Here is a 19090-nt window from a genome sequence, read left to right as displayed (position 1 = left end):
TTTTTTTTTTTTTAGTATGCTTCATAGCAAACGTGTATGTAGTCATGCGTGTTTTTATTTTTTGTGCGATGAATATTTTGCATTTGAAGTGCAAATCTAAAAAATACATTCGTATGTAAACCTGTCAAAAAGACTTAAGTAGAATGGGTAAATGGATGTGTAGCTATAATATTTGTCAAGCCAAAAACCCTAACCATTGGCAATGATTTCTGTGGTTTAGCCTGTTTGAAAGTGTTCAAATGTAGAAGTAAAAGTCATTGTAGTTTATTTGTGTGTAAATTCCCCCTGACTATTGTGATGACCTATGGTACCCAACTGATATGTGGGCCATTGTTGTAGAGCACTTTCCCCTGGTGCTTTTCAGCGTTCGACATTAAGATCTGATCACAGAAAAGAGGATGTCTTGCTTAACTGTACGATTGACAATCAGTCAGTCACCCTGACGACAGAATCATTTGATTTCCAAGAAAGATGACCTGCATAAGATTTCAAAGTTGTTTTTTAATGTAAAAATACATTTCATTGGATCCACATACATGTCGAACCCTTGGCAGGATTCGGTGTCAAGCTCTGCTGGAAACACTGGAAAAATGCAGATCTATATCCGTTTAAGACCCAAAGCATGAAAAGCTGCCACGGTGTTTTTAAAAGCCCTTCAGTATTTACCAACACAAAACATTTTAATTTGTATACATTAAGGTAAAAAGAAAAATCAAGCAAATTGTAATAACACTTTGTGAAGAAAAAAAATCTAAATTAATGCAAAAAAGCCTATCTATAAAATAAATACAGCTTCAGTTACTTTGGCATCTTCAATTCAAAATTGTGGTTTTTACCTTCCTAAGGACTAAAACCATTTATATAGATGGACCTACACACACAAAAGAAATCCAATCTGATTCCCAACTATCTACTTCAAATTACCCTTATACTAATGTATAACTTCATTTAAAAAAAAAAAAAAATGTAATTTGTTTTAAACTGAACACAGATCTCTGGATCAAAATTCTGCACACTGAACATAAAAGTTCTTAAAAAAAAAAAAAAAAAAAAAAAAAAAAAAAAGATGAAAAACTCACTGTGTAGAGTAATACATTAGGTGAAAAATATTCACACGAATGAAGCGCGTTTAACAAGAACACAGGGCTCTCCTTTTAGATGTGTTCTGGCTCCAGTAGGCTTCAGTTTGGAGCTTAATGACAATCCATCTAAGATACCTCGTTGAATTTCTTTTTGGCTTCGCATAGGTGTACAAAATAGTGTTCACGGCCGGCCTTAGTGGGTTGACTGAAAACGCCTATGTATGAAGTTTTCCACTTTTTAATTTTGCAATGAAATAATTTAATGTTCATTTTCAAGTAAAACGTAGTGCCCTGCAGATGTGGCTGCATCATATTGTACTTTGATCTGGCTTCTAATAAAGCTTAGGTCAGTGAAACTCTTAAACCAAAATGCAACATTTCCCAATTGTACTAACGCTGCCCGATTTCACATGTCAAAGGATAATCGTAAAATAGGGTGGTGACAGTGTAACCAAAAAGCAATTTCACAACTTGGAAATGTTAAATGGAAGGCTTCTCAACTTTATAGCTGTCTAGTGGTTAAAGCAATAAATGGATGTCTTGAGGGCAAGTCTAATACCAAAACGTTTTGTGGATGTCTTGCAGTTATTTTAGTTTTCAAGTCTGCACATCCGATCAGTACTCCAGCTATTAAGCCTTTTAATCACAGCATATATGGCTTCACCAAGAATAGGGTTAAAGTTTATATATTTTAAAATGGTACAAAAGGGTTAAACTTCTATATAATACAATTCCTAGTTTTATATAGGTTTCCAGTATGCTACTGTTAATATATTGTTGCAATCTTAGTAATATTTTGTCATTGTATTTTCACTATACATTTAAAAAAGAATTATATACAAAATGTATTCCTTTGACTTGCGGGTGGCAGTTGGTTATTCTTGCGGAACAGGGGTCACCGTCCTTCATTTGCGCTTCCTCAGAACTAGATACATCAAGCCGCTGAGCAGGGTCAGGGGAAACGCAATCCAAGCTAGAACGAAGGAGGACCCAAAGTCGCCGTCTTTCAAACTCCCTGGATGAAAGCTCTTGTGCTCGGCGGTGTAAATCGAAGCTGCAATCATTACGCAAAGAGCTGGAGAGGAGAGACAAGGACAGATTAATTCATTTGGTTTCCATCTTGTGTTCCATGAATGCATTCCAGCTATCGGAGGAGAGTTGAGGTCTTCCATGATGTAAGGAACATTAATTCCCCCGGCAAGGGTGTGAAACTTACAAGACAACAGTTGGATGACGGCTGTGAACACGAATCTTTCCCCTTGCTTCAGGCGGAAGAGCTGGAGGATGAACACAAAGAAGCCCACGCAGCAGAGGATGGTGGCCAATATCATGGTTGCCTGCACGGCCTGGAGGTAGCCTGGAGAGAGAGAGAGCGGGGATTGTACTCTTTCAAAGAAATGAGTTGGATCTTGACATTTTGCTAAACTCTAGTTCAGTAGTTGGCACTTGCGGCTGTGGCTGGTGATTTTTGGTGGTAGTCTTAACCATACATTTGTTGTGAAGAATAACTAAGCCTTTCAGTGTGTAAGGGCTAACTAAAGCTCTAATGCCCAGCATCTGGTGATCAACTTTAGTTCCCAAACCTTAACACCACAGTTGGGTACCATAGGTTATACAAGATATAAAAGCATTGTAGAAGAACCACTTGGTTACCTGCACTGGTTGAGCTGCTGTCTGGAATCGGTACACACGTTTCATTGCAGGTCTTCCATAGGTCAGTGATGTAGTTGGTGCCTGTCCACCATGCCTACAGAAATGGATGGGAGCAGTTACATCATTGAGAACCTATCAGGAAAGCCCCTGAGAGCTAGTTTTGGCTTTTCCGGAGAGAACTGCAATAGGGATATGAGTCATGAACTTTCTTGCGTTTTCTGCCTAGCACACACTTATTGACTCTCTTAACTCACTTAACCTTGTACTTCTGTTTTGTAATGATCACATCGCCGTAGCTGGAGTAAGTAAGTGGCGAAACATTAAATGCTCAAGTAGGGTTGAAAGAATGGGGTTCGGCCGTTTCTAATGTTTTCATTGGGTAAGATGTTTTATTCCTCTTTTCGTGCTTCCCAGATATATTTGGCAGCTTTTATCAAGTGTACTACTGCGAACCAGTAGTTCTTGAATGAGGTACTGCTATGCTACTGAAGTATTCAATTCAGTTACCTTTCTCTATACACCTAAAATGCTAAATAAAAACACACAACCATAATACATAATAAGGGTAGGTTACTCACATTATGTATTGTGGAGATGAAGAGTAGGATTGCGGAGATGACGTGGAACAGGATAATAAATGCTAATATTACCAACATTGTGAAGTGGATGGATGAAATCAAAGCAAGAGCAGAATCTATACAAAATAAAGAAAAAAAAATAGGAAAATGGTTACAAATGTCAAGTGACAGATCACATTTGAAACGGCAAAACCAAGCAGGATATATGAATCCCATACAATAAAAAGTGGTAACTTCTTTCTGTTTTGCTGCAAGTAATGAAAAGACGTGCGTTAAGGAGTTTAGCATCCTGACCAATCCAGACGCAGACACATTTGCACACATTGAGCAACACACTGCATTCCTCTATGTGAACTCTTTTAATGCTGGGAGTGGCTCTGTGGCAAAATTAATAATTCTTCTTTTTCCTTGTTTATCTCCGAGTCGGAGAAACCCCACCCGTACGCCTGCGAAAGAAAAAGAAAAATCCTGCTCCTTCACAAGACACCACAGAGCTGTCAGGATTCCCTCCACTAGAGATTGTACGGAGAGGGATCTTTACCTTCCACCTGTCTTCTGTGTCACATAACAAAGGCTGCATATTTTAGACATCCTACCTCTTCACCTTAAAATTAATGTTAGCCCAGAGCTACGGAACTACACAAACAATAACGGATGTATCTCGGCAGTATATGGGAAAACTAAAATACATTTATACTTATTCATTTCCAGACTTCATCCATGGAACTTTATTTGGTACTTTTAATAATGAAGTGCATCAGCTTTGAATGAAAACATTCCTCCTTTTCCCCAAAGCCTCTGAGCTTTGAATGATTAGAGGAGGATGCACAATATCACTGTTTGACGATTACAAAAAACACCCCCCAAAAAGACACACTCAACATTCTTTCAGTTTAGTTAAATAAAAAGTAAATAGTTGGCATGTGGTGAACCAAGTAGAAGCCCCCAGTCTAGGACGGGGGGGTGTCTCCGCACATCAAGAGCCAAGAACTGACACAGACAGAGAGGGGGAGTTCAAGTAAATGTGTTTGAAGGGAAAGTGTCTTATCTATCTTCAGCTGTCTTCGTCTGCGCACATAGTAGAGGGAATCCAAGGCGCAGTAATTAATCTAAACCTCGGATTATATACAGTGGCTGAGGAATTTTACTGCATCAATTATTTTTAAATTGAATGTGCAATAAAAACGACTGCACTATTTTATCACTCTTGTTTTACTCTTTTAAAACCGTTTGAAATTGTAGCTGATTATCTTAAAATAAAGCAGCACTTTGAAACAAAATATATACAACTGTGAACTAGGCATTAAAAGAAATGGGTTTTGCCAGCATTAGTAGGAATGCCACGTACGTGCAATACACTTTAGTTGCAGTTCCCTTCAACGTGTTTCCAATTCAACACTTCTTGTGCGTGTAAGTCAATCAGACCCTCTTTGATCTCTATAGACACACAACTCAAGCTGAGCACTTTCATCACGGCATGATATTAAAGCCCTGTTGATTCACAGCACTATGAATGGTGCATTAAGGCTTATGGACAGTCTTTGTCTGTAATGGCTCAGCTACTGCCTGTCACTATCAGAGGAGGTTAAAGTTGATTTCTCTCGGCACTTCTCTCCACACCCACCTGTTTAGCTTCAGGTCAGTAACTTAATCACAGGACTTTTAAAGAGAACAAAATGCAGGATAAAGTAACGTTGGATCAAGTGTAAAAGTCTGCACATCCATCGTTTTTTACGAAAGACAACGTTAATTGTTTTTGGGATGAACTGGTAAAGTGGCAGGCTCAATCTACAGAATCAACATTATTTTTGTTTGTAGAAATCGTGCAAAACCTTGTGCTAACATCCTATTACTTTTCAAGGTATTTATCAGTCTCTTAGCACTATAGTTACAGTCACGTGCGTATTTCTGAAGCTGAAAATAACAGCTGTGAAACAAATAAATAAATTAAATAAAGGCCTACTGCCACGCTCAAACTCATGTATTTTCAACACTCATATCCTCCACTGAAACAAGTGGGCTGCCAAGGTTTAAGATTCCTCGACTGTGCGAAGCCGTGCAAGAATGAAACCACCCCTGCTGACAGGAAACACTTTTTTTCCAGCATGGCCTCTTGGAAACCCTCAGGCTGCCGACTCCATTCCTGGGAGGACAGTAATAGTGCAAAAGAACATTTCTCATCTGGCCTACAACTTCAGCCAAACCCCCCCGATCACACGGATTAAGGACTGGACATCACTCGACGCACTCCCCCGATATCACTCTTAATCAACTACCACAACTCCCACCTCGTGAATTAACACCCCATTGTTTAATATCAAAACAGACCAACACCCTTCCAAAAGACACACACACTGTTTGGATATCGGCATCTGTACGAGGGAGATTTCTTTGTTTCCTGTCATTTTCAGACAGTCTGAAGCCACTTTCAAAGACCAGCAGAGAAATAACTAACCCGAAAACCACTCCCACAAAGACCTGCTTTTAGAGGAGTTGCACACTCATGTTTGTATTATGTTAGGCCCGGGTCATTTCTTTCTAAATCTAAACATTCGCTTCACAGTTCTGCATTTTTGAAGTCAGTCTTCTACTCAATTCTATGCAGTGGGTTCTCATTCACCACCTGGTTTTCATTTACATGTAAGAGGAAAGGAGAGGGGGTGGGGGAGAGAGGGAGTGTCGAAGTGAAACGAGACCCCGTGGACAGCAGAGGAAAGAGGGAGGGAGAGGCCAGAGGAGTTCGGGAGCTTTTATATATGAAGTTTATTTGCTTACACACATTTCCTTGTACAGAAACAAATGCATAGCCACTCCGATTGTTTTCATGTGGGCTTCAGGACTTCTTATAAAACTATAAAGCTAGTAGCAATTTACTGGCTGAACTAATTACTAGCAAACCAATCTTTTTCAGGGTGGCCACTGGCTCTGTGTGTGAGGGGTTAGTACAATTTTGTTGCATGTCTAAAGAATAAAGGCACCTTAGATTTAAAGTGCAATGTACCACAACATCAGTATTACCATTGTCCCTCAGGAAATGCAGAAAATAAAACCAGTACAGCAGCCCAACGTTCACACCAACTAATGTATAACTGTCCTGTGCCTATTACAAAATACATCAGAACCACTAAGAATGAACAGATATAGAACACATTTACCTTGTAGACATTATAACTTTATATCAACTAGTGTCAAAAGCTTTTGCACTCATTCTGTTGATTATCCTATGAGCAATATGCAAGAATCAACCAGAAGAAACATACAGCCTATACTTTTCCTGGGCTGGATGGTATACTTCTGTTATATCAAACCTAGAAAACTGCTTATATTGATGTTCACAGGATAGAGGCTGGGAGTTTTCATTCATATTCAAATAAAAATCTCACTGTAGTCTAGAAGGACACTTGTGTTCACAGTTTGAAATAATGGCTTGCTAAGCCTATTATTGCATTTGTGAAAGTAAAAGAAGAAAGTGGGTGTGTGAATAGCTGAACTAAGCTGGAAACAAAGTGATCTGATGGGAAACTCTACTAGTGACCTGCAGGCAAACCTGGAATAAAGCAATAACATCTTAAAATCTGGATAAAAATGCAATATTGCTATGAAGATGCAGAGAATGCTCTGACGGTTAATGCTTGGAGGAACAAGGGAAATGTCATACATGAAGGCAGCGTGTTGAAACGTGTAGCAAGATCAAATTTACCTGCTGAACTTCTTATGATGACACCATGCAAAAATATATACATATGACAGGACTCCCACTGAAGTATTTGCGTACTGGCAACCGTGAAAGATTATCATCAGCTGCCGCCTGAAGGGTTTTATGGTAAAACAGTCCCATTGTAGTAGCTACGCTATGCCTTGTTAGGAGCATGAAATCTTCTGCAGCCCGTACCATACAGAAGCAGTTTAAACCTCTCTAAGCTGACAAATTTTCCTAAATCGCCATGTATAAAAACTGCACATGACACAACATGAGACACCCTCTTAACTCTGAAGTGTCTGTAACACAAACAGAGATAAACATACGCCAATTCAAAAACAAAAAAAGGCACGTCGGTCCAGTCATGAGTTGAGTTGTGTAACTTGTGGTGCCATTTTCACCAGGTACGAGAACCTTCGGCAAGTCACCCCGTAGGCAATAAGACATCAAAATCATAAGCTCCCACCAGCAGTGGGTTTTTAGAGCACAAAAAGATGACATCCAGTCAGGAAAAATTTGCCTCCCTCATCACACTTGCTTTTCATACTCTAATACATCACACCGCTAGACAAGTCACAATTTAAAACCCTGAGAGCCTTTATTCTCACTGGAGATGCCAAGTCATGCCATCGAAACACTGAGAAATCCAAAACTCAACATAGCAATTCAAGACAAATAGCTCTCGTCCACTCATTCATTTCACCACTGCTACCTGTTAGTGTTCCTTCCCTCAACATCTGCTTTCCAGTTGTTCTGATTAAAGTTATTACAGGGATCAGCGCTGCCTTATAATGGGGCTTAGAGGTTGGAGGGCCCGTTAAAGTTGATAAGTGATGGAACATAAAAACATTTCAGCATTTGTCTTGGAGACTTGTGTATGTATACTGTACGCTGAAAAGGGTATGTAAAATCCTGTGGGTTAATAATAACAGTCAACCTCCCCTCAAAGCCCGTGAATTTCTAGCATCTATAAAACACTACATTGAAATCGCATTGCAAATTAATTGCAGTCAGCTCTTTAAGGCTGTTTTCTCTCTGCCTTCCAGGCCCTCTGAGTGCCAAACAGCCTGTGCCCAATCCTCTTGATAGGGTGGAAAATGCTGACTGGGATTTCATTTTTAATGTCACTTTTCATAAAACAAAAGCCACAGTCTCCAGCAGACCTCCAGATCTCCCAACCAGCCATGGCTGAAAACTGTGGAACAAATGATCAAAATGTGGAAAAACTCAATATAACTGCGTTCTGTTCCTTCCACGGTTTTTAACGTGACCATTTATAGAAATCTCCCCACACGCTTTAAATAAACGAGGCTTCACGTTGTAAATGCATTATTGTTTTTAAGTTTTACCCCATTTCAGCTCCTTACTTACGCACTGAAACGGATTCCCCCTCTAACTCTCAATCAAGCTGTAACTAAAAGTACAAAAGCAACGTGATTCACCGAAAACGTATATGTGGTAATCAGTTAAATTCGTTAAGTGGGATCTTTACTGCGTTCGCTAGTCTGAATCAGTGTCAAGCAAACGTTTTAATATGTTTAAGTATATTTCAATAAAAATGATTAAATGAATCACAGAATAACAGTGTTATATAGTGTGACTACAGTTGTGTGGTGGTTAATGTTTTTGTGATAATGTTACCTAGGCTTTCTCTTACATTTGTGTCACAAAATGAGACAAACACACCTGGTTCAGGATACTACCAAGACAAGAAATATCCCCCGTCCCTGTAAAAATTCAGAGGGGTCTTTTGATAGGGTGGCTCAGAAAGTCAACCGCTTGGCTAAACCTTTATCTTAGCACACCACTCAAATGCAAATGAATGATCTAGTTTCCTTGTTTGTTTGTTTGCTTGTTTGCACCTAGAACCGATTGCTGTAAATCTGAATTAGATGTTGAAATGAGAACAGCCAATTCACCGTGACGTTCATCATTCAACGCATCGCCTACATTTACATTCAGCCTAGAGCAATCCTTCTAAAATCGTAGGACTTTTCTGTCACTCTACATATGTCTGTCTATATCTGAGCTCAATCCTTCCGCAGCATTAAACTGTCAGATCCTTGGGAAATCTCTAAGGTAGAAGGCACAGGCCCAAGATTTCCCCCAGAGTAACTGTCTGTGAATGTCTGCGAAGGAATGCCATTTGAAAGACATTCAAGGGGGGAGGAGACAGGAAAGGGAAAACCAAGGAGGAGGTCTTGGGAGCTGGAAAACTTCGTTGATTTTCCACCGGGGAGATCCACTACCCCACCTTCAGGAATTTACATGATGGCCACATGTAGCCATATTTACTTGGAAACTCATAAACAAAACTCGCACCTCTAACCTCTGCCCACAAACATGTAAACATCCCTCAGAAAAAAAAAAGTTGTCTTTAGGAACAGATATGAATCAAAAAAGAAAACTGTTAAATTGGGACTCACGGGCTAAATTGGTTATTCAGACAGTGGAAAATCTGGGTGCGGGAGGGAGCAGAAATTGATTTATCCCTGAATTGAATAACAACTCTGCTTTTAAATGTCAAACAGGAAACCAGGCCTGTGTGTGCGGCCCAATTAAACCTGCAGTAAAAACTACAATTGTCTCTTTGGCTCCCCTGCAGACAGATATTGAGCTAGTTCGCTTGGTCAAGGAGACCAGATAACCGCTTTCCCTTATGCTTCTCATCTGTGAAACACATCTGCACGTCTCAGACAGCTCTGTGATGACAATCTGCACCGCGACTAGCAGCGCGGAACACAAACGCCAATATTTTGGAAGAGATGGTTTTGGGTAAGAAAATATGACAGAAGAATGCATTATTACCGAAGACAGCGTTTGATCCATAAGCTTCACTGAAAGGGAAATGTCTCTTGTACTACTAGATTTTATTCAAGTTGTTTTTTTATGGACTGGTACATTTGTACGGCACCCAAAACAGCAGTCTGTTTAAGCTATCACACTGAAGCAGCTTGTGCTCTGTCTGAAGGTGTAATCACGATCGCTGGAATAACAATAATACAGTCACCCAGTTCGAATAGCCGTGACGTACAGGAGCCAAACAGCGACAAACGAAACATGAATTCAGAGCCCTGAGCAGCAAAGCCCCCTCCCCCCAAATATAGACATACAACAGGGGAAAACTGGAATAAATCCTTGACTAGAGAATGACAGTCTATGGATACAGGACTGTGAAAACAATATATAGGAAAAGATGGACCTCCTATCATGCATAAATAACATATCACAACAAAGTAGCAGGTTACCTGAGGTACATCATCATTACAAATAGGTTGACTTTGTGAGATCATTTCAACAGCCTGAGCAACACGTAAATGTAATTTGCAGGCATCAGATAGGATACAAATATCATCCATAGAAACCGCAAGGAATGACTACAACAGCTGGGAAAATCATTCAACAAGAGCATAAATCCCAATATGGAATGTATCCATTTTTTTGTGTTTTGTTTCCCAACAGCATTATTAATGTATTTGAATTTATTTCTTTATAACACACATTCAACAACACAATGGCAATCCAAACACTACAATACTTAGAAGGCCGATGCCAAATTGCTAATGGACAATTCCACAGTAACTTCAGTTACAGATTTCACGGGATTCCTACTGTACTTCTTGATTTACTGCTCTTTTCATATTGAGTATAGGCAGGAGAGGCATATAACTTATTTAAAGGAGCTTTTTGTTTTCTCATCATCTTCAAAGCCCAAATACGCACAAGACGGCTCACAGAAAGGATACTTCTATTTATTTCCATTAAAGACTCCAGCTAAAGGATTATATCACTGGGAGCTGTGGGGTGGTATTGCTGAAACTGAACTGTAGTCGATATATAAAGGAATACATTACGTGAAGATATCGTATGACAGAAAATAACTCCAGTCTCTAGGCCTCTGATGTGTTGACTAAATTAGTCAAGCAACAAGATCACAATCAAAGTGGATCGAGGTTATGTAAAATAGCTATGATGTGCCTGTAAGACAGAGAAGTTCAGTTTAGAAGACTCCAATTATTTAGATAATTAATCACTCAGTTTAGAAAGCTTAAATGCAAAAAATATCCCATAAGCTGCAGAATATCTTGAACAGATCTACAGTAACAATGAAGTCCAAACACTATGGGCGCTACTGCCTGATCTTTCAGAAACCTGGTGGAGTTAGGTGACACTTTCTCTGGGCCAGACCATTGGTTCCTTTTATCAGTGCGAGATTTTTTTTCATACCATTTCCTGTGTTGACAAAGCTATGTATATGCCACACAGTAACACTGGACTTGAAAGAAGCCATTCATCACTTTGAGAAACTGTGGGCTCGGCTGCCCTAAACATTCACGACAATTTACATATTTTCATTGCAGAAGTACAATTCTGGCTCTGTCCTAAATAAAGCATGTATGTGAAACTGAGCATTTAACATTTTTAAATAAAATCAGTAGACCAAATTCTGGCTCCATTTTAAGTACTCTGTTTATTCCACAGATCAGACAATGCCCCCATCCAACAAAACTGGATAATTCTGCCAAATATTGCACATCCACTTCTTATTTTTAGAGGGGGGAAAAAATAGAAAAACCCTTCTCTGGCCCGTATCCAGTTCTGTTTTATAATACAATGAACTCGACAAAGGCCTGCAGCAGGAATATTTTGTGAAGTGAGAGGCACCGCCCAGGGGAGGGCTGGGTTTTTGAGTCCTTCAAATAAAATGTAAATAAGACCAAAGAATAGGAGCAGCTGAATAATGATTGTGTGGCGTACTGTACAAATGATATTGAAACAATCTCGCAGGAGGATTTGAGACCAATCTTTGGGCAGATTGTGACAAAGGTCCTGTCTGATGAGTCTGGAAAGTTCTGTGCCGTAGTTACACTTCCTTCACAGACCACCAGTGACCCATATCCGTCGCTGGCACAGACGTCGCACGTGGTTCTGCTGGATAGTGCCACACCCATACACAGCCACTATCTTGCTCCAGCAGGCGGGAAAAAGTGGCTGCATCTCTTGCATGGCTCAGATGATGACATTGCATTGTGATATGCACACTTCATTAACCTTTGATTTGGGTAGATCTGGTCTGCCAAAGTTGTGGAAAATTGGCTGGGCCTCATTGTGTACAATATTGTCTCCCATTAGTCAGCTCTCCATTAATCCGTTTTCCTGTTTGAGGTATCACCGTCTTGGCCTTCCCCTGGCCCGTATTTGTCCTCTTAACTAGTAGTCATGTGCTTTTCAATAGCATTATTATTTGAATTTCCAGGGCTGTCTATTACTAAGTCACATTTCTGTATCGCCCTCCCCCTACCGCTTCAGCAAAGAAAAATAATCCTTTAAATCCAGCTGTGTTTAAAGTGTTTTAGGAACTATTTGGGTTCTTTTGTTGGCTTTCATCTACCAGACATCTGCCACCAACTGCTAAAAAGTTCAAGGCTCAAAACGTCTGACAGAAAACCTCCATTCTCAGGTGTTCAAGTGTTGTTTTTACAAAGAATTCTTCAGGTGAAGGCTTCTTGATGTAAATAATGAATCCCACATGTAACAAAAGCAAACCGTTTAGGCCTAATCCATTAAATATTACTGGGCGTTTTTCCACTCTTTCATTTGGAATTTCTCAAACACACACTAGTAACACAAACACATACTTTGATCAGTGTTTTTACACAAACTAATTATTTTGCACACTTTTTAAAATGGTTCTTCCATTGACTTAATTGTTTTTCAAATTTGTCCAGTAAAAAGGCAAAAAAAACTAAAACTAAATGTATAATAGAGTCAGGAGGTAAATTCAGTCATTCATTTTGTTTATTTAAAAAAAAACATTCCCAGGCAGAACTTTTTGCTCCCTCTCCCATTGTTATAAGCTATCAAGATAATATGTTTGTTTTGCCTCCTCATGCAAATACCACATTAGTAAAAAGCCTATGGCTTTCAAGCACCAACTGCTTCTGTTTGCAGTGCGGCGGATGCACGAGCCATATGTGCCGGTTATTAGTCTCCACACAGGTTCTGACCCTCCCCTCCCCCGTCACTGTGTGATGGAAACAGAGCCGCTGTGAGGGTAGGCCTCTCCCCATCCCGCTCCACATGGCCAAACGTCCTGGCAGATCCTCTGAATGGGGGAACCTCATCTCCAGCCACTTACTCTAGTAACAGTGAAGACTCTGGACTCTTTCTCCGTGGACAGAGATAACCCTCCCAATATCAGTGCAGTTTGATCAGTGCAGTCTGCAGATTATCCCAAACTCTGAGACACACACACACACATACGCCCGTGACCTCTACTCTGCCTTTATTAAAGCCAGATGTGCCTCACATTCTTAGTTTAAAAGGCAAAAACAAACATGGCTAAGATGGGGAAGCCAAGGAAGGAAGTCTGATATTCCTTTGTGCCTCTCTAATACACTAACCATGGATTCTTATCGTTATCTTAATTATACATTTATTTTTCTTGTGGGTGTTATTACTGTTGTAAGCCTTTGTCATAGTTCTGTTAGGAGTTGAGCACTACGGCTTTCATACAATTTAGCTTCATTATATTACAAAAAGGGCTAACAGGACAGCACCACTCACATTCATAACCCTGCGCACATGAGTGGAGAAACTGTACCTTTGCCGTTTTACACCAGCAACGCATAAAACACCACTGACCTGAACCAAGAGGTTAAACAGATGAGTCAGAGAGACGAATGCTATGTTTTTCCATCAAGTTTTATCATCACAGATTCGTCAGCTTTTCCAGATCCAAAGAGAGACTGGCCTCTTCCAAACTTTCACAGCATCGATTCCATCAAATTGCCCAAGCGCAAATGTACAATGTCATCTCAAAAATTGCAGTAAACAGCATGTTTTCAATGGACAGATAAGCATCATGGTCCGTTCTTTACTCGGACGGTTCAACTAAACATTTTAAAAAGTGTAACTGGAAACAATAACGTCTGTCAAAATGTTTCACCAAAAGCAAAATTGTTTATCCTAACAGAACTGAGTATTCTTGCATATTCTTAACGCCTGGAGAATAAGAAATTTCTGCAAATAAACCTTCTAGTTACACCTACATAATTCATTTTTTTAACTTTTTCTTTGCTATATAAGATTAAGACTAAGATTTATGACTTACTGTAAATAAATTAGATTTATGTACATATACAGTAATCTTAGTAAATCTCACCCTTTGTTAGCAGTGTAAAAATTCCTAGGTTTATTTAGTGACACCTTAACTGCCATCTGATCTTAAAGCCACACTGAAAAATACTCATCAAGGAAAAGCACATCTGGGAAAGTTGCCAGTCAACGACACGCTATATTAACGTGCAAACTTTGCAAGGACATGAATCAATCAATTCTTTTGTGAATTGCACTAAATCTTACTTCAAGTGGAAGGAGGGGAAAAAAGGAGGGAAAGACGTGTTTTTCTAAGTCAGTAGAGCAAGAACTGCTTCAAACTTTCACCCCCTAACCAGTCTGTTTTTGTAGTAACTTCAGACTTGACAGAACTGCGGAAATCCACTGTGCCGAGGTCTGTTAAGAGTCATGAAAGCACAACACAGCCCCTGCCCCCAAAGCTTTCCTGTGCACCACAGAGGAATGTGCCAGAGCAGAAACAAATTAACCAAGCACAGAAAAACATTACACAGTACACAATATTGCACTACCAAATACATAAATATGTGGAAAAATACATTTTGTTTTTAATATCCCACACTAATGAAATTTAAAAGAAAATAAAGCTGCGGATCCTGTGATTGTTACTGTCATTTCATCTTGGACAGTTCCATATAACTACTGTGCCTCATTTCAGATAGAAAACTAATCATTTCAACCCCCACAGAAAAAGCCATGAGAAATCTCAGAGAGATCAGCTGCCTGGACAGACAGACGAACAGACAATGGACCGTATGTTTAAACCAGCAGTGGACAACAGTTTTATGGCCACTTCAAACAATGTGTGAACTTTTTAGATCCCAGAGGCAATGTGAGCAGAAGGACATGGGAGGGGTTGACAGAATGTGTAGTGCTTCTGTAAAACATGCATGTGGTAACCAGGGATGGGTGTTGTTCTGTCAGTAACCAAAGCAAACAGCCAGTGAAAAAGCAGAAGGGACATTTGTGCAGAATCAGGCCATGCCTCAACCTCATGCGGTGGATATAAGCAAGAGGTGGTTTTGATATTTACCATAATCTAAAACAGAAATATGAATAACCGGTGTTGAAACTAAAGCATTGCCCTTCCCAGTCACCTGACCTGAATGCCACTGAAATGTTGAAAGATGTACTTTTGAACAAGACAATGGTATAAAAATGCGCAGGAATTGTGGATTTAAACTGAATTAGAAATACCACTATGGTGTGATTTCTAATAACAAGGCATATATTCTGCTGTGAAAAGTGGCATTGATATTAGACACAAATGTCATTGATTAAGGGACAGGGACGCAATGACAATGGTGTATCAAGGCAAGCCCATGAACACTTCAATATCCACTGCCGTTTTGCATGCCTATCCCTGCTCCTCCCTGCCCCCATTGCCTGCCCTCCCCAGCAAAAAAAAAAAAAAAAAAAACATGCAAAGCAGATGTAAAAGTCAACCTACATATGACAACGAGATTTTATATAGTATTTTGGAATGACTAACAGCTTAAAACAGTCTATTTCCCAGGCATGCTAGGCTATATCCATCCCAACATCTTAAACTGTACCTAAAAGCTAAATTTTAAACACAATACATACATACATACATAATGCTAAAATAACTAGCTAAATAAGATGCTAAGTTCCTGTCATTCTTGGTGACTTTAACGCCTACGTGGAGAGGTAGGATTTCTATTATTCTTCCACTGATGTAAAGTACCCTCCTACTTTTACTTTTTTTTTCTAACAACCTCGCCACTTTGTGACACCAGGCGGCGTCGTAAGAGAGGGATGAGAAAAAGAAAAGTTGCTAACTTCAACCCCCAGACCTCCCTGAACTCTTCCCAAACCCATACAACCAGAACAGCAATAGCAAAAACCAATCAATAGCCTTGATTAGTGCGCAAAAACGCACAGCAGACTGTCCACGCTGTCATGTCCACACTTGCATCAGAAAAAGTAATGCCGAAAAATCCTACATCAATAAGAAAAATGGATATAATGTCCTCAATATCAAATAATAATACGTATTAGTACACTGTTTCATTACAATACAAGGTAAAGTCCACTATCACAGCAGTGCCATAACTTCCATATTCATACATGCAGACTAACACACGGAGGGCAACGCCCCTTTAAGTACCATAAGGCAAATGTGGTTGAAATTAAAGTTAATACATTCATTAAAATACTTCCTTAACACAATCCCTATTATCTATTCATCTCAGAAGCGCGCTGAGCTACACGTGCATTCGTGTTTGTGTGTAAAGTAGATGTTTTAACAAATAAACGGAAATAAACACAATTTGAAGACATACACATCTCTGTAACCTTTGCAAAACCGAGTCTTTGATCAATCCATGGGCTCAAAAATACTCACCGACAGAGAAAAGTAGCGCTGAAAGAAGAAGAGCAGTTCAAACTTTAGAGCCAGATGTGGTTCCCCAGTGATGTAAGTAAACGTGATTGCGCCGGAGTAGCGGCGGGGTAAGTATAGCCGGGCTGGCGCTGCTCTCCTCCCACTCCTGTGACGGTGGGGTGTGGTTTGCAATTTAAGATTGTTGTTTTGCTAGAGGAAAAAAGGAAGAACAAGAAAAAAAGGTTTCCTACTACGACTGTGCCCCCTTTTCTATACTACTAGCGAAAAAGGTGTCATTCATAATGCGCTGTACTGTTTAAAACCAAGCCCAAGGATAGGACTTGATTGAGAAAACAGCTGTCTAAACTCCAGGCTAACATCTGGTAGTTTTGAAAGTGAGATCCCCCCGCTGCTTCTTTGCACAAGCACGATTTAAATCTGATATAGGGATGTGTTTGTTTGATATTGCTTGTAAGAAAAAGAAGGAGAAAAAAAGGACTTTAATGAACCCAACTCAGCAGTGCGTAAAAACGCTCTGGACACTACTACTACTACTACAGAGGATGCGATTAGACAGCAGTATGCTGGTACCTCATGTTTTGCTGAATAGAGACTAGGGTTAGAGACTGTCCTGTTTACCTCGCTATCAAGACGATAACGATATATCGATTCAGTGGTGCAGCTGAGTCTTAATAATCAGCAGATGCCCAACAACATGCTTCAACTCAGCTCAGTGAAGTACTGTCCTAAATATAGCACGCCAGCTACAAATACTCCGATTCTGAGTGACTCAGCCATGATCATCACAGCTTTGTCATGGCTCATACTGTTCATGAAATAGTACTCCTCATATCTAGAAAAAAAGAAGAAGTGGTGAATGACTTATGAGTTTCCATGATTTCAATCTCTCCCCACATTGATATATATATATATATATATATATATATATATATATATATATATATATATATATATATATATATATATATATATATATATCATAACATCCTAGAAATGGGTAGCAGATGAAAAGTGCTATGGGTGGGATAGCTTATATGACTCATTAAATATATATTTCTGTAACAATCATAAGGTTCTGGGCACTATCTTCTCTCCATGGCAGTGTGTGAAAATGGGCGCAGAGTAAAAGGAACAAAGTGTTATCCTGTTCCTGGCCACATTGAGAGAGGCCAACAACAGGAAGGGAATTGCTGGAGATTTACTCACAAAGGAAACTGTTAATCATGCTGTGGTGCCCCAAACAGCAGGGTTTAAAAAGGCTTTCATTGCTGCTGCTGACCAGTTCAGTCTCTTCCTGTCATCACAAACGCTGAGCTGCTTTCTTGGGAGTTTTCGTTGTGGCATTTTATCTGGTGTCATATTTTCCCTCCTATAGTTATTCATCGACATACAGAACAGAAAGACCAACTATGATTTCTCACTTGCTCTGTATATTTTTTGTATATTATTTTAACCTGTAAACCTAAGTCCTTTTGTGCCTGTATTTCATTCAGATTTATTTCAGTTTTGTCCTTCTCTTTTATCTGTTTCCTCAGACGAACTATGATATCACCCCTCCCTGTTATAACATCTGCAGTCTCATCTGAGACAGTGTTCATTTCCTGTCTTCTATTCCAGTATGATTGTTCAACTTTTTTTTAGCTCTTTTCCCCACATTGTTTCCTGAGTTTGTGATTTTCTTTTTTTAAACAGCTGAAACTGACTTTATTTTGACTAGAACCTGTTGTCCAGACTTTCTTGTTTGCTGAGCTCGTGAAATAGTAATTTGAGACTCATATCGAGAGAGCATTGCAAAATGTCCTAGAGATATTTTGAAAACATTGTGTAGTTGTATTGTAAATATAAAACTTTACACTCAGTTTGAATATGTAGTTGTCTTTTAAAGGTATCACCAAACAATCCATGGATGAGACAAGCCTTTTAACTGTACTCGTACACTTTACAGCTTTATTATGTTTTTCTATACACTTTGTTAGGTATTTCTACTCAAAATATGTTTGGCACACAATTGTACTTGTACTTGCATGGAAATACAATACCGAAGCAACCTTCACACAAACTGTATTTGCTCTATTATGTTTTAAACTTGAAATATTTGATCCAGGGGTCATTTGATGTCCACATTTTGCAGTAAACCTTTGCCAGATTAATGAAGTCGCTTCAATTGATATAGTCAGTAAAGATAGCCAAGGTACTATAACTTTTTCTAAGCATCTGGTTAAACCACACAGAGTTGAAGGATGAGTTTAAAAACTATTGCCATCACAAAGTTGGTACACTGTAGGAATTTGTTAGTGTTTCTGTACAGAAATCTCTTGTATTATCTTCGCTGAGCTGGAGGGAAATATCACCAGACACATGTTCCACTTTATGATGCATATTTCAGCTCAGTCTTCCTTGCGAAACGTCCTTCCCTATTGTGGCAATGGTACTGTGATTTAAACCATGCACGCTTTTCTGTCTTCCATGGCTGTTTCTTTGAAATGGCTGAATGTGTTTTATTGTATTGAATGACATTTGTTTTAACAATGCGGTGCTTTGCTTCGGGGAGTGGGTGTGAGTTTAAAAATCT

The 19090-nt window shown here is 39.4% G+C and overlaps 1 protein-coding gene across 1 annotated transcript; it reads right to left on the bottom strand.

The window, feature by feature from the left end:
• Positions 1 to 481: 481 nt before the first annotated feature.
• emp2 (epithelial membrane protein 2) lies at positions 482 to 16667 on the bottom strand. The gene is made up of 5 exons (XM_066689205.1): positions 16519 to 16667; positions 3314 to 3429; positions 2736 to 2829; positions 2299 to 2439; positions 482 to 2157 (listed from the first exon to the last, which is right to left on the bottom strand). The coding sequence occupies exons 2-5, from the start codon at positions 3389 to 3391 to the stop codon at positions 1988 to 1990; spliced, it is 483 nt and encodes a 160-aa protein (XP_066545302.1). The 5' UTR covers positions 3392 to 3429; positions 16519 to 16667; the 3' UTR covers positions 482 to 1987.
• Positions 16668 to 19090: the final 2423 nt, after the last annotated feature.

This window comes from Amia ocellicauda, chromosome 17 (assembly GCF_036373705.1).
Source record: "Amia ocellicauda isolate fAmiCal2 chromosome 17, fAmiCal2.hap1, whole genome shotgun sequence".
Taxonomy (NCBI): domain Eukaryota; kingdom Metazoa; phylum Chordata; class Actinopteri; order Amiiformes; family Amiidae; genus Amia; species Amia ocellicauda.
Note: the sequence above shows the minus strand (reverse complement) of the source record. Positions and strands in the feature narration are given on the sequence as shown.